A 14,536-nucleotide genomic window follows, 5' to 3' on the forward strand; every position below is an offset into this window, starting at 1 on the left:
ATGAATACATTACTATGAAATATGAACAAATCTTTATGGAGTGTAAGAGCGAAAAACTGTCCGGCAACCTTCCATCCATCAATCAAGACAGTAAAATTCTCTCACGGTCCCTCTGCCCCAGGCAACCACCTTCGGTACTCCAGATAACCTCATAAACCATGTAAATGCATTTGAAACTATGATGCAATTAAATACACATGTAAGCCCCTGCAAACAAAATCCTATCCAAAAACATCCACTTGTAAGGCTGGTCAACCCATTGGACCGTACAGTGAACCTCTCCCTGCCTAGACTTTCTCTGTCCCTAAACATCACCGAAATAAACAAAAACATCTAAGATCCTCACATGTATTCAATAACATCAAATATCCTTCTACAAAAATTAATCCCTAAGAATATGACACAATTATGTATTACACATGTCTATATTTCATTGCAGACACTGGAATGTAGTCCACTACACTTCATCTCCCTGTAGTCTCCTCTTCCAATGGACTGTTGATGATTGAATCGGCCACACCCTCCTTGTTTCATCTCCTCCAGTCATATTGTCCCTTTTTGAGTATTTCAATCTCCACATGTCCCCCAAATGCTTCTGGAAGAAAAGAAAAAGACCAAACAGTATCCTTTGCAAAACAACACTTTCAAATTGACCATCAATATCAACTAAGAATATAAAAATGATATATAAATGATGTATGAATCACATTAACCATTCCCCCCTTTGATTCATAAATCATACTAAAAATCACACTAATATTGGAAAAAAAATTGGAAAATGATCAAAACATCAAAAATGATATTTATCCATTCAGTTCCACTGGTCCATCTTTATCCGGATCAAGAACAGTCAACACCGGCATCTGAGTGTTGTCTCCAGGCATCACTCTTCAACCTATCTCAATATCATAGCTTTCTCAAAGATCAGTAACAAATTACAAACATCACACAGTGTTATCAAAGCTGAAACTAAAATCTGACCCATCACTGCCCCTACTGGCCTACCTGATCCTGCAACCAAATCTTCTCAGATCTCCCAAACGCATCCCTTATATTCTTCAATGCATCTATAACTATCTGAACTATCTGGACTCAAAGTATACCTAATATTATCAATATGATCTTCCCAAATGTTACACCATACCATGGCAAAAAAAAAAATCCCCCCTTCTCCCTTACATTTATCCTTCAATGATAGGCTTGAAGACTATGACATGTAGCCATGTGTCTTTTCATCCAATTTCAAATATAGCTTCAGATTTCTGTGTCCGGTGCTACCCCTCTTATAATGGTAGAAACCTCATATGGAAGCTTCAACGTTGACATGTAACAACATCCTGTCTATCCATAGTGTAAGAATATATATGCTTTATCACCACAAACCCACTAAATATCTCTAAAATTCCCCATAGTCACATTGTCAGGCACAAGCTAATCTTTTAACCATCAAAGTCCTGCTGTTCCTACTACCTGGAACATAAAAATTACATTATATTTGTCATCTCTAACCTTATGCTCATGCTTATCCAAAGTCATCATATAATCATCACAATCTGATATTCCCATAAACATACCCCTTACCTCATATGTTTTATTAGAACAAACAACTTTTAGCCCTCAATGGTTACACCTCCAATACTTCAGTTACGCTGTTACCTGATTTTCTTTCCATCTAACAAATGCACCCAAGTTAATTCACTTAACCCAATTACACCTAAACCTAGGCTTAAACAAATGTTTTGACAACGACATTATTTTATCTGTTACTGACTGTTGCTGCTGATACAACAGTCATGACAACGCATAAGATTGACACATACTTGATAGAGGTAGAACGACCGTCTCTAACATGTTTGATTCTGGAATTCTCACCAGACATGGACCCTCAAGATTCCTTACTGATCTTACCAAATGAGTTAACCGCTGGAACCAAAGATTCCTACCTGGCCATCTATCTCTAATTTTCACAACAGAAGAATCAAACTACATGCATTTAGTTTTTCTCCTCCCTACATTAAAATCAAAGACCTCATCCCTCCATGATGAATCTATATTGTTCTCTACTACTATCTGCTCTCCTATTTTAACCCTATTGGTACTATAATTGACAGCACTCTCCATCCATAACATAACCCATGAGTCTAAAATTCCCCATTTAATTTGAGAAAAGTTGTTGTCGATGTCATACTCCCTACATTTGCTATTGCCATCGTATCATTAATCCCTTCCAAAGTTACCATTAAAGTAGTTGATGTATTAACCTTAATTATTTCTAGTGGCAAAGTTACCAATATCCTATGTGTATTATTCACTGTTGGAGTGACTACTGTAACATATTCTTCCTGAACTCCCTTGGTGACTGTGAAACTTCAACAGATTTGAAATCTTCCATCATAAGCGTCACTTTACCAATTACATATCCTTTTAACCAATAATTCTTAACCGGAACAACTTCTAATGCTTGCCCTAGATAAGTATACTTCTTCTCCAGAATTATCTCTCCATGTGGGAGAAACGTCCCCATCCTAACCCTAATAAGTATTTTTTCCCCTAAAATTGGTACTGTATTGGTTCCCTTATAATCAAATGCGATATATTTATGGCTTTAATAACTATCAATGTTGAAAGAGTTAAATTGCTTCTCACTGTTGTTTTAATAGACTGAAGTGTTAATGTCCTTAGTTACTTCTAGTTTCCTCAAAGAAAAGTTGTCTTTGCTTGTACTTCCATCTATCACCACTAGTGTCACTTTTTCCCCAAATCTCAGTCCTTTCTCTAATCCCTGACTTTCAAACTTTTGATTATAAAAAATACACCTACAATTACCTTGATCTTCCTACTCTAAAGTGTCATTCACCATTGTTCTCTCTCTTACTACTAACTTTGAAACTTAGCTTACTGTCTTAGAGTTCCTTCAACCTAGTTCTCCTAACTTATTTTAATCTAATCTTTTCTCTCATAACCTTTAAAAACCTTTTCCACTGATTTATTCACAAAATCCCTTTACCACCAAATTTTTTAGAATATGTGATTGGGAAGGTTCCCACCTGCTTTTGACTTCTTTACACACAGACTTGGCAAACGTCTAAACACCTTTTAGCCTAGCCTGAAATCCCTTGGTGTAAGAATGTAACCCAGACTCTTTAAAATCCTCTACCAGACACCATGCATCTCTTCCCAACACTGCAACAGCCTAATATTAGTATGTCTTAAGAGTAATTAACTGTTTTACTACCTCAAATCCCTATCCTAATTAGTCATCAATTAGTGAGATGTTTAACCTCTTTAGGCTGAACCCAGATAAGTTTTTCCACTATTCACCATCACTTCTAATGGTCGGTTGTTTTTACTTCAATTGTTAGCTATTTTCTCTTCTTCTCTAATCGATGCTCTCAGCTGACACCCCCCTTCCGGATCTTCTAGGCACTAACAGGTGATCTTCACTTGCTCCTTTATCTTCCTCTGTTGTTTTCTCCTGACGCATTTCCAGCACAGGTAAAGTACCCAATCTGTCCACAATTATAACAGTCTTCTGAAAGTTGCTGGAAGTGTAGCTGAAATCTTCCTCCTCCTTCTAAGCCTTCTCGTCCTCTTCCTCTCCAATTCTGTGTCTGTCCAGAAACTGGCTGTGGATATGGAACATTTGGTACCCCCCTTGGCTGGTACAATTGCATTTGATATTGTTCAGTTGAAGCTGTAACAGTGATTGTTGATTTGGTTCACTCTGATTCTTCATAACCAAAGCTTCTCTTCTCCTTCTTCTCCAGTTGTATGATTGAGTTTTCTGAGAGTTTCTTGATCTGTTCTTTCTTGCTGTTGACATATCAGGATTCTTCAAAAGCTTATATTCTAAGTTCTGTCCTCAAAATATCATCTTCCATCATCTTCTTACTTTTCTTCAGCATCTTGGCCTCAATGTACAGTGGGGAAAATAAGTATTTAGTCAGCCACCAATTGTGCAAGTTCTCCCACTTAAAAAGATGAGAGAGGCCTGTAATTTTCATCATAGGTACACGTCAACTATGACAGACAAATTGAGGAAAAAAAATCCAGAAAATCACATTGTAGGATTTTTAATGAATTTATTTGCAAATTATGGTGGAAAATAAGTATTTGGTCACCTACAAACAAGCAAGATTTCTGGCTCTCACAGACCTGTAACTTCTTCTTTAAGAGGCTCCTCTGTCCTCCACTCGTTACCTGTATTAATGGCACCTGTTTCAACTTGTTATCAGTATAAAAGACACCTGTCCACAACCTCAAACAGTCACACTTCAAACTCCACTATGGCCAAGACCAGATAGCTGTCAAAGGACACCAGAAACAAAATTGTAGACCTGCACCAGGCTGGGAAGAGTGAATCTGCAATAGGTAAGCAGCGTGGTTTGAAGAAATCAACTGTGGGAGCAATTATTAGGAAATGGAAGACATACAAGACCACTGATAATCTCCCTCGATCTGGGGCTCCACGCAAGATCTCACCCCGTGGGGTCAAAATGATCACAAGAACGGTGAGCAAAAATCCCAGAACCACACGGGGGGACCTAGTGAATGACCTGCAGAGAGCTGGGACCAAAATAACAAAGCCTACCATCAGTAACACACTACGCCGCCAGGGACTCAAATCCTGCAGTGCAAGACGTGTCCCCCTGCTTAAGCCAGTACATGTCCAGGCCCGTCTGAAGTTTCCTAGAGTGCATTTGGATGATCCAGAAGAGGATTGGGAGAATGTCATATGGTCAAAATATAACTTTTTTGGTAAAAACTCAACTCGTCGTGTTTGGAGGACAAAGAATGCTGAGTTGCATCCAAAGAACACCATACCTACTGTGAAGCATGGGGGTGGAAACATCATGCTTTGTGGCTGTTTTTCTGCAAAGGGACCAGGACGACTGATCCGTGTAAAGGAAATAATTAATGGGGCCATGTATCGTGAGATTTTGAGTGAAAACCTCCTTCCATCAGCAAGGGCATTGAAGATGAAACGTGGCTGGGTCTTTCAGCATGACAATGATCCCAAACACACCGCCCGGGCAACGAAGGAGTGGCTTCAGAAGAAGCATTTCAAGGTCCTGGAGTGGCCTAGCCAGTCTCCAGATCTTAACCCCATAGAAAATCTTTGGAGGGAGTTAAAAGTCTGTGTTGCCCAGCGACAGCCCCAAAACATCACTGCTCTAGACGAGATCTGCATGGAGGAATGGGCCAAAATACCAGCAACAGTGTGTGAAAACCTTGTGAAGACTTACAGAAAACGTTTGACCTGTGTCATTGCTAAAAAAGGGTATACAACAAAGTATTGAGAAACTTTTGTTATTGACCAAATACTTATTTTCCACCATAATTTGCAAATAAATTCATTAAAAATCCTACAATGTGATTTTCTGGATTTTTTTTTCTCATTTTGTCTGTCATAGTTGATGTGTACCTATGATGAAAATTACAGGCCTCTCTCATCTTTTTAAGCGGGAGAACTTGCACAATTGGTGGCTGACTAAATACTTTTTTCCCCCACTGTATTCTTCTTCTCCTCCAATTCTTGGGATTAAAAATGTTCTCAGCAGTTTCTCCTCTTCTGTATCTTCAGCTGTGTTACTTCTTCTAAACTATTTGCTTTATCCAGGCATGATAAACATCGGTCTATATCTCCTTCTATTTCTTCTTTGCTAGTCATTGTATGATAAAATCCTCTTGAACATAAAGCACCCTTAATCTCCAAATCTTCATCGCTTTCTTCATCTTCAACTTCCATCAGAGATCAAATCTCGTGTATCCTTCTTCCTTCAACTTCCATCAGAGATCAAATCTCTAGTATCCTTCTTCTTTCCTCTCTTGCCAACCTCCTTCTGATCACAGAGTCATATCCACCCATGACCTCTTCATCATCACTCATCTTCATCATCCTCATCTTCTTTAAGTTCCATCCTCCTTAACCTCCCTCTTCTCTTCCAGCCTTCTGGAGTTTTGATTCATCTTCATTGTCGTTTCTGCTTGTCCTCTATCTATTATTCATCTTCATCTCTGATGCAACAATCACCCTCCTGGATGATCACCGGAAGCTGAGGATAAACATCCCTAAGCTCTACTTTTTGCTGAATCCGTATGTGAGAAAGGTGTACTAACTTCTGCCATTAGTTTTTCTAACACTACTTTAGTTAAAGGATTACTATTTTTTCCCCTATATCAACCCTTTTATATTCCTTTATTATGAATTATCTTATTTTAGACTGTATAGCCTATGGCTTCCCCCCTCTAATTATTAATATAACCCTAATAACCCTAACAACTTTTTTTTGTTTTTTAAATAAATCAATCAAAATATGAATATTAAAAAATTCAATTAAATGCCTTATTCAAAAACCATTTAATTAAAAATAAAAACCAATTAAAAACTCAATTAAAAATTATGAATAATTTAAAACCAATTTTTTATTTCTATATTCTATGTCACCAATTTATCAATTAGTGTTGGCTATCTTACCACAACCCATCAAATGCAAGTAAGTTAGTCAACTTCAAAGCAATCCCCAAAAACAAAGCCTCTAACCCTTCAATACTACAATTCCCATAAACCCCCTTGCTCTATAGGCACCTAATTATCTTAAATTTACAGAATAATGTCAGTCCTTGATTCCCAACACAACTCCCATCAAACCCCAGTGATACAGAGCCTCCAAAATGCAATTTTTAATGAATCATTTGCCAAGCCTATGTAAAATTGTCATAACATCACATATTTTGTTAGGATGATTTTGTGAACTAGCCTGATATCTGATCCTCTGCCTCGTCACACCTTGTCACGTGACGCACATCAGTCACACGTTAGCCCCTCCTCTCTCCTGTCGTATCGTATTGCTCCACTCATATGACAGAAAAACAGAGACACAGAATCACATTTTAGTAGTTAATGCAATCACTGAGTTATTTCAACCATATTCAATATTCCTTCGTTCACCCATTATTCACTCTAAGACTAACCTCAGAACTAAATAGATCGCTCAAAAACATTTTTATTTTATTTTAATCCGTCATTTAATTCAATTAATTATACTCCGTCAACATATATTTAATTTATAAATTCAATAGGTCACAAAACAAGTTTCATCTTTAACCAGCCGCCGTTTAAACTAGAATACTCGTGTTAAAATGTATCTTTGTCTGTGTGTTCCTCTGTCTCCCCCTGCAGGGTAACCCCAGATGGGACCTATGACCTTTACCCATAATGCAGTGTTTTGTAGGCTTAGCACAACCTCATGTCGTAGTTTTAGCCCCGTAAAATCAAGCGCATGCGCACATCCCCTTAACCCCATGCTTACCACATCATAGAACGCCAGCGTCCTACCTCAGTTCTCTATTTTACCCTTATAGCCAGACAATAACAAATAACAGAACTCACATTTGCGTAGAACTTTCAGTTCCACCCACATACAAACAAGTTTAAGAGGCTTGAATCCATCGCAGTGGACCTCTAAGGTTAAGGTTATCATGTAACACGCAACACAATTAGCATTTAGCAATTAGCATTTAGCATTAGCTTTAGGTACACTGTGACACAACACACATTCAGCATTAGCATTAGCTTTAGGTACAATGTGACACAACACACATTTAGCATTTAGCATTAGCATTAGCCTTTAGCCAACTGCGGCCTACAACATGTAACAAAACCCGCATTGCGTCTTTAATTGATTACTGTTTCGTTTGTCCTAAATTTATTCTGCCGTGAGTATGGCTATTTCTATGAGCGATCCCCCCCAATGCAAATATCCCGTCGGACAGAAGCTGAGCAAGCCATCCCCAAGAAAATGTCCCACCAACCCCAGTCCAAGACTGACCTGAAAATTCCTAATGCGTTTCCAGGATTTTGTGGCCCACCATGCGGTCGCCCCGTTTGTCACGAGGGCTTATCTAAACCTGCAATGCTCTAAAATTGTATACATATCTTGGCCCCGATTGTTCTTGACTTACTATTCAAGCAACACATCTCTATAAACAATCCATAAACTCTAACCACTTTTGCGCTGTTTTTAAAATTGTATAATGATTAGCCAGACCCCCCAGTCATCAGCAAAAACACCACCCGAGGCATGGTCGTAATGGTACATTCCTCCAGTGTACACAAGCAGTAACAAAACTAACAACTTAGCTGTGAGGCACACTCACCTTGGCTGGTCATGACTCCAGACCAAAGTTAGCTTGAGTTAGCTTGGCGGCTACAAATGCAGCAGAGGAGAAGTGCAGACCCCTCCTGGCAAGCTCGCCATTTGTCGTATCGGATGAGTGGTGGCAATTATTGCTGATGAACAAAAGGAGTCTGCTCATACTGAACGTTGATCATAAGGTTTATTCAGACCACAAGCTTCAGCATGAGTGACAGGTGACATGACACCCGGAGAGTGACGCCTCAGAATGGCTGCTCGTTCTGCCCTCTCCTTCGTTTTCCCCCCTATTTATCTCCCTCTTCTGGCCAATCACCAGTCTCCCCTGGGGCGTCACCCTAAAACATTCCCTTTTGATACTAACATAAACAACATTCCTCTCTTCATGAAAAACATTTAACAAAGACATAATTTTAATACACTACAATATTTTCAAAGAAGCATGGATCATCATATCTGTTTATGGTCCACATTCGGATCAAAATTATTGTTAATTAATATCATCACCCCTTTTGAGTTTCTTTGCCCATGGGAGAAGTATATTTAACCCCCCCCCCCAGTCCTTTTCCCACACAACTTCATCTAAAATTGTTGAATGAGTTTCCTGTAAACAGTAGATAATATATTCCTTGTCTTTTAGCCAGGTAAATACTGATCGTCTTTTCTTATTATCTGCTAAGCCATTAGAATTATAGCTGGCTATACTTATTTCACTATTTACCATAATGAGATACAAGTTTCAATTCTATTTATCATTATATACAGTGCATTCGTAAAGTATTCAGACCCTTTGACTTTTTCCGCATTGTGTTACGTTACAGCCTTATTCTAAAATGGATTAAATTGCGGTTTTTTTCTCATCAATCTACACACAATACCCCATAATGACAAAGCAAAAACATGTTTTTAGAAATTTTTGCAAATGTATTAAAAATCAAAAACTTAAATATCAAATTTACATAAGTATTCAGACCCTTTACTGAGTACTTTGTTGAAGCACCTTGGGCAGCGATTACAGCCTCGAGTCATCTTGGGTATGAAACTACAAGCTTGGCACACCTGTATTTGCGGAGTTTCTCCCATTCTTCTCTGCAGATCCTCTCAAGCTCTGTCAGGTTGGATGGGGAGCGTAGCTGCACAGCTATTTTTAGGTCTCTCCAGAGATGTTAGATTTGGTTCAAGTCCGGGCTGGGCCACTCAAGGACATTCAGAGACTTGTCCTGAAGCCACTCCTGCGTTGTCTTGGCTGTGTGCTTAGGGTCGCTGTCCTTTGCCCCAGTCTGAGGTCCTGAGTGCTCTGATGCAGGTTTTCATCAACGGTCTCTCTGTACTTTGCTCTGTTCATCTTTCCCTCGATCCTGACTCATCTTCCGGTCCCTGCCGCTAAAAAACATCCCCACAGCATGATGCTGCCACCACCATGCTTCACCATAGGGATAGTGCCAGGTCTCCTCCAGACGTGACGCTTGGCATTCAGGCCAAAGAGTTCAATCTTGGTTTTATCAGGCCAGAGAATCTTGTTTCTGATTGTCTGAGTCCTTTAGGTGCCTTTTGGCAAACTCCAAGCGGGCTGTCATGTGCCTTTTACTGAGGAGTGGCTTCCGTCTGGCCACTCTACCATAAAGACCTGATTGGTGATGTGCTCCACAGAGAAACTCTGGAGCTTTGTCAGACTGACCACCGGGTTCTTGGTCACCTCCCTGACCAAGGCCCTCCTCCCTCGATTGCTCAGTTTGGCCGGGCGGCCAGCTCTAGGAAGAGTCTTGGTGGTTCCAAACTTCTTCCATTTATGAATGATGGAGGCCACTGTGTTCTTGGGGACCTTTAATCCTGCCAACATTTTTTGGTACCCTTCCCCAGATCTGTGCCTCGACACAATCCTGTCTTGGAGCTCTACAGACAATTCCTTCAACCTCATGGCTTGGTTTTTGCTCTGACATGCACTGTCAACTGTGGGATCTTATATAGACAGGTGTGTGCCTTTCCAAATCATGTCCAATCAATAGAATTTACCACAGGTGTACTCCAATCAAGTTGTAGAAACATCTCAAGGATGATCAATGGAAACAGGATGCACTTGAGCTCAATTTCGAGTCTAATAGCAAAGGGTCTGAATACTTATGTAAATAAGGTTTTTATTTTTATAAATGTGCAAAAAATAAACGTTTTTTCTCTCCCACTTTGTCATTATGGGGTATTGTGTGTAGATTGCTGAATTTTTATTTATTTATTTAATCCATTGTAGAATAAGGCTGTAACGTAACAAAATGTGAAAAGAGTCCAGGGGTCTGAATACTTTCCGAAGGCACTGTATATATAAAAAATCTTGAGTATCTTAATTTCTACAATTCACAAATAATATGCATGATCATGTAGGCAGTTAATGCGAAATATTGTTACCTATAACCAGTATTGCCATTACAAAGATTACATTTTTGCCAATCAATTATTATTTTAGCAAACATTTATTGTGATTCATCCTATATTGTCCCTAACACCATAACCCCATAGCAACAGATGTGGGATACACACACACATACTCATACACCCTCGACCCCTCTCCCCCACAAAACAAACACAAGCTCAGATGTTCAACAGTTGTTCCATCCCCGAGCCCAACTCAAGAAAGGACTTGATGTGCAAATGCATATACAGTTAAAGCTGTTCGAGAAGGCATGCAAAATGTATCAGAAAAATGGGCACAAATTTGTTGGAGATCAGGTACACCCCCTTCCCCTGAAACACACACACGCTGGTCCCCCGTTGTGACCAATTTCCCAAGCATCTCTGTGCAGTCAGACCTTTGATCATTCCGTGACACCAGGGCCACAGTAATTTGCCTCCTCTCTGATTGTCTGAGTGTGACCCCCTCCCCATGGGTTACTGTAGCTAGTGTTGCCAGCACTGCCACTACCTGTGTAGGGGCACCCCACCGGAATCCCCACCGGCTAAGTACAAGGTCATCAAGGTTCTCATTAGCAGCAGAAATTCTTTGTATATTATGCTCACCTATCAGGGGGCTTTGGCTTTGTAGGACCAACCCTGCCAGGCAGGCTCAGAATCTTGGGGGGGGCAGTGCTACTTTAGTGGGTCTCTGACCGCATTTATGTTTCTGTTTTGGCTGCGTGTAGGCTACTTACAGTAGGCCCATAAAACAGATAAGGCCTTCTCCTTAGTGTATGGGTCGCTCAGATGGGTGTCTAGGGTATAGGGTTGGGGACCTTTCCATCATGATAGCACAATAAATAACCAAACTATATTTATAATTTATTTTAAAATGTATATCCCATATCTGCACAAAAAAAGCTCTCTCTCACAACCCCTGCTCGCAGACACACATGGGCTCTGGTATTCACAACCATTTCAATTTTCACCCATTTTCACTCACTTTTACAAACACAAAAACACACACCCCACCTTCCATCACAATACACCCACACATACCCACATACTGTGCTTTCTATGTCCTCTGTTTGCTGTGTTTTTATCCCTACCTTGTTGATTCTGAGTCCTTTTTTTTTATTTGCAAAAAATTCAAAAAACCTGTTTTCGCTTTATCATTATGGGGTATTGTGTGTAGATTAATGACAACATTTATTTATTTAATCAATTTTAGAATAAGGCTGTAATGTAACAAAATGTTGAAAAATGGAAGGGGTCTGAATATTTTCTGAATGCACTGTATCACTTAACTAATTACTACTAATTCCGAATACTTATCGCAATAAGCATGTTGGCAACTGTAACCATGCTACCAAATAACAAATTGTGCAAAGAACCCATAGTTACCCACCAAAAATGATTTATCACTACTGTATTGAGAATGCCCTCAGCGTTGAAATAGAGGTTAGCTTCTCAATAGGAAATAATTTAGGAAATGATTTAGATACCTGTGATCTGAGCATTCACCTTTGACCTTTTCCTATATAGGTTTCCTCATATCCAGCTGCGTCTCCAGGAGGAAGTGGACAAAGTGGTCGACCGGAGCCATCTGCCCATCATCGAGGACCAGTCGCAGTTGCCTTACGTGATGGCCTTCCTCTACGAGGTGATGCGCTTCACCAGCTTCGTGCCGCTCACCATCCCCCACAGCACCATCACCGACACCACCATCATGGGCTACACCATCCCCAAGGACACAGTGATCTTCATCAACCAGTGGTCCAGCAACCACGACTCCACCAAGTGGACGCACCCGGAGACCTTTGACCCCCTGCGCTTCCTGGACCAGGACGGCTCGCTGAACAAAGACATGGCCAGCAGCGTGCTCATCTTCTCCTTGGGAAAGCGGCGGTGCATCGGAGAGGAACTGTCAAAGATGCAGCTGTTCCTATTTACAGCATTGCTGGTGCACCAGGCCCACTTTAGTCCTGACCCGGACAAGCCGCCCACCATTGACTACACCTACGGACTGACCCTGAAGCCCAATAACTTCTCCATAGCAGTGAGTCTACGGGACAGCATGGAAGTCCTGGAGAAGGCTAGTCACAAGCCCCTCTATGGGGCAACTCCAGATCGATCAGACTGAGAATAGAGTCACTAAATGAAGCTTGAAAGAAAAAAACACTGAAGTAGATTTATGAGCTGCAGTTCATCCGCATGTGCCATCAGGTATTAGATACTATATAGTTATTATAAATGTATTTATGAACTGAATGTAACGGATGTCACGCTGCTTGCTAAGCGAGTACCCCTTCCTTCTGATGCGCCTCACACCTTTGAACCCAGGATCTCTGCCTTGCTAGCACATTTGAGCGCCCTTCCGAAGCGTCTTACCAGTCGGCGCCACCGAAAAACTATCTATTCGTGGGAACACTTCAGGCTGAGGAGTGAGTTTCACATGTCCCCATGTGCTACATGAACACTCTTTTCATACATCTATATTTTCTTTGTTTTACAGGTAATCACGCAAATGACTATGGCTCACATTTTTTATTTTCAATCAAGTATTGCACAAATAATGGCATATATTTTACTGGAACATGACAGAACATACAGTAGCTTGCAGTGGGCATCTGAGGGCAATGGTCTGTTCTTTCACACAGCCTGTTGGCCACTTCGTTTACTGTATTTCCTGACATACTGACTGACTGGAGTTGATTCAGTCTTTTCACTTGCATCCACCATCTCAGCGAGTACCTTGTGTACCTTTTATGTCCCAAATATATCTCTAAACAAGGTCAACATGATATAGAGTGAACCTTGTGTAGCCTACTTATTTAAGTACATTTAGGTAAGATAGTAATACCAACCATATTACTATGAAATACAAAAACTACATTTTAATTTACATAGTTGGCAATAGCCAAAAAAGACAGGAAATTCAAATGAGCAGCCCTTTCCTAAATTTGATATATGCATTATGCACTAACGTTTTACAGCAAACTCAGCTTATTATACCTGCTACTGCTATTGATGTGCATACAGTGTAAAACATTTGAAGTTGAATCAACTTTAAAAAACAAGGCAACCAGCTGCAAACCCGATTATAATATGGTATTAAACAAAAAAACAAATTTTGGTAGTAATAACTTTTGTAGCAATATTAACAAAAATATGTGATTTTGTCCAATGAACACAATAGATGATCATCGACCAATGAGAGTTCAATTCCGTTCCTCAACTGTGCCATAACTACACTGATTGGTTGGACCAAATAAGTGGTCAGACTTTACTTTGCTTAGGCCTTATACCTGAGTAGCTAATTACCAATGTAACTATCTTGTAACAGGCTAGTAAGTACTAGTAGTTACATGTAGGTATGCAGTACTACATTATTCTGTTTCCTTTTGAAAAACAGAATCAGCAATAGTAAGTAGGCTACTTGCATACCTGTACTTACATACATATTTAAACTTAAATCCATCACAGCTACACTGGAATAAGGCCATAATTGTTAAGTTTTGCACAAGTGCTTCTGAATGTTGATGAACTTATATTTTGTTCCAGATCCATACTCTGTTCCAATAGGCAAGGCAAGGGTGCACTGTAACAGAAAACTGTAAATTATACGGAAATACTCTGAAACTTTTTACTGCAGCATACTGTAAATTATGGTGCATTGTGGGAAAATGTTGTGGGCGGGGAAAGAATTGCTGTATTTCGAATGGTACAGTAATTCTACCCCACAGAATACAGTACTGTACCGTATCTTTGGAGCGCCAAAAATCTTTTGACCACTAGTGGGTGCATGGTATTGTTGTTTTTTGGTTATTAACATATTTTGAGGCATGCCTTGTAAGAGGCTATATTTGCTGCACTTGTGAGTGAGAATGCTGTACCAATGTAACTCCTATGTGGTTATAGTGCCTCATCAATTTAAAATGTATAGGGGACAGATTGGAGTGGCAGCTATTATGAAACCTTAAATGGTTAATCAT

General features: G+C 39.9%; 1 protein-coding gene across 1 annotated transcript in view; it reads left to right on the top strand.

Annotated features, from left to right (window-relative positions):
* LOC121582677 (cytochrome P450 1B1-like) overlaps positions 1-14,335 on the top strand; it is a 36,313-nt gene extending 21,978 nt beyond the window's left edge. Inside the window, exon 3 of the mRNA XM_041898662.1 lies at positions 12,087-14,335. Within this exon, the coding sequence (XP_041754596.1) occupies positions 12,087-12,684 (598 nt within the window). The 3' untranslated portion in view covers positions 12,685-14,335. The remainder of the gene's footprint in view (positions 1-12,086) is intronic.
* Positions 14,336-14,536: the final 201 nt, after the last annotated feature.

This window comes from Coregonus clupeaformis, chromosome 1 (genome assembly GCF_020615455.1).
Source record: "Coregonus clupeaformis isolate EN_2021a chromosome 1, ASM2061545v1, whole genome shotgun sequence".
Lineage (NCBI taxonomy): Eukaryota > Metazoa > Chordata > Actinopteri > Salmoniformes > Salmonidae > Coregonus > Coregonus clupeaformis.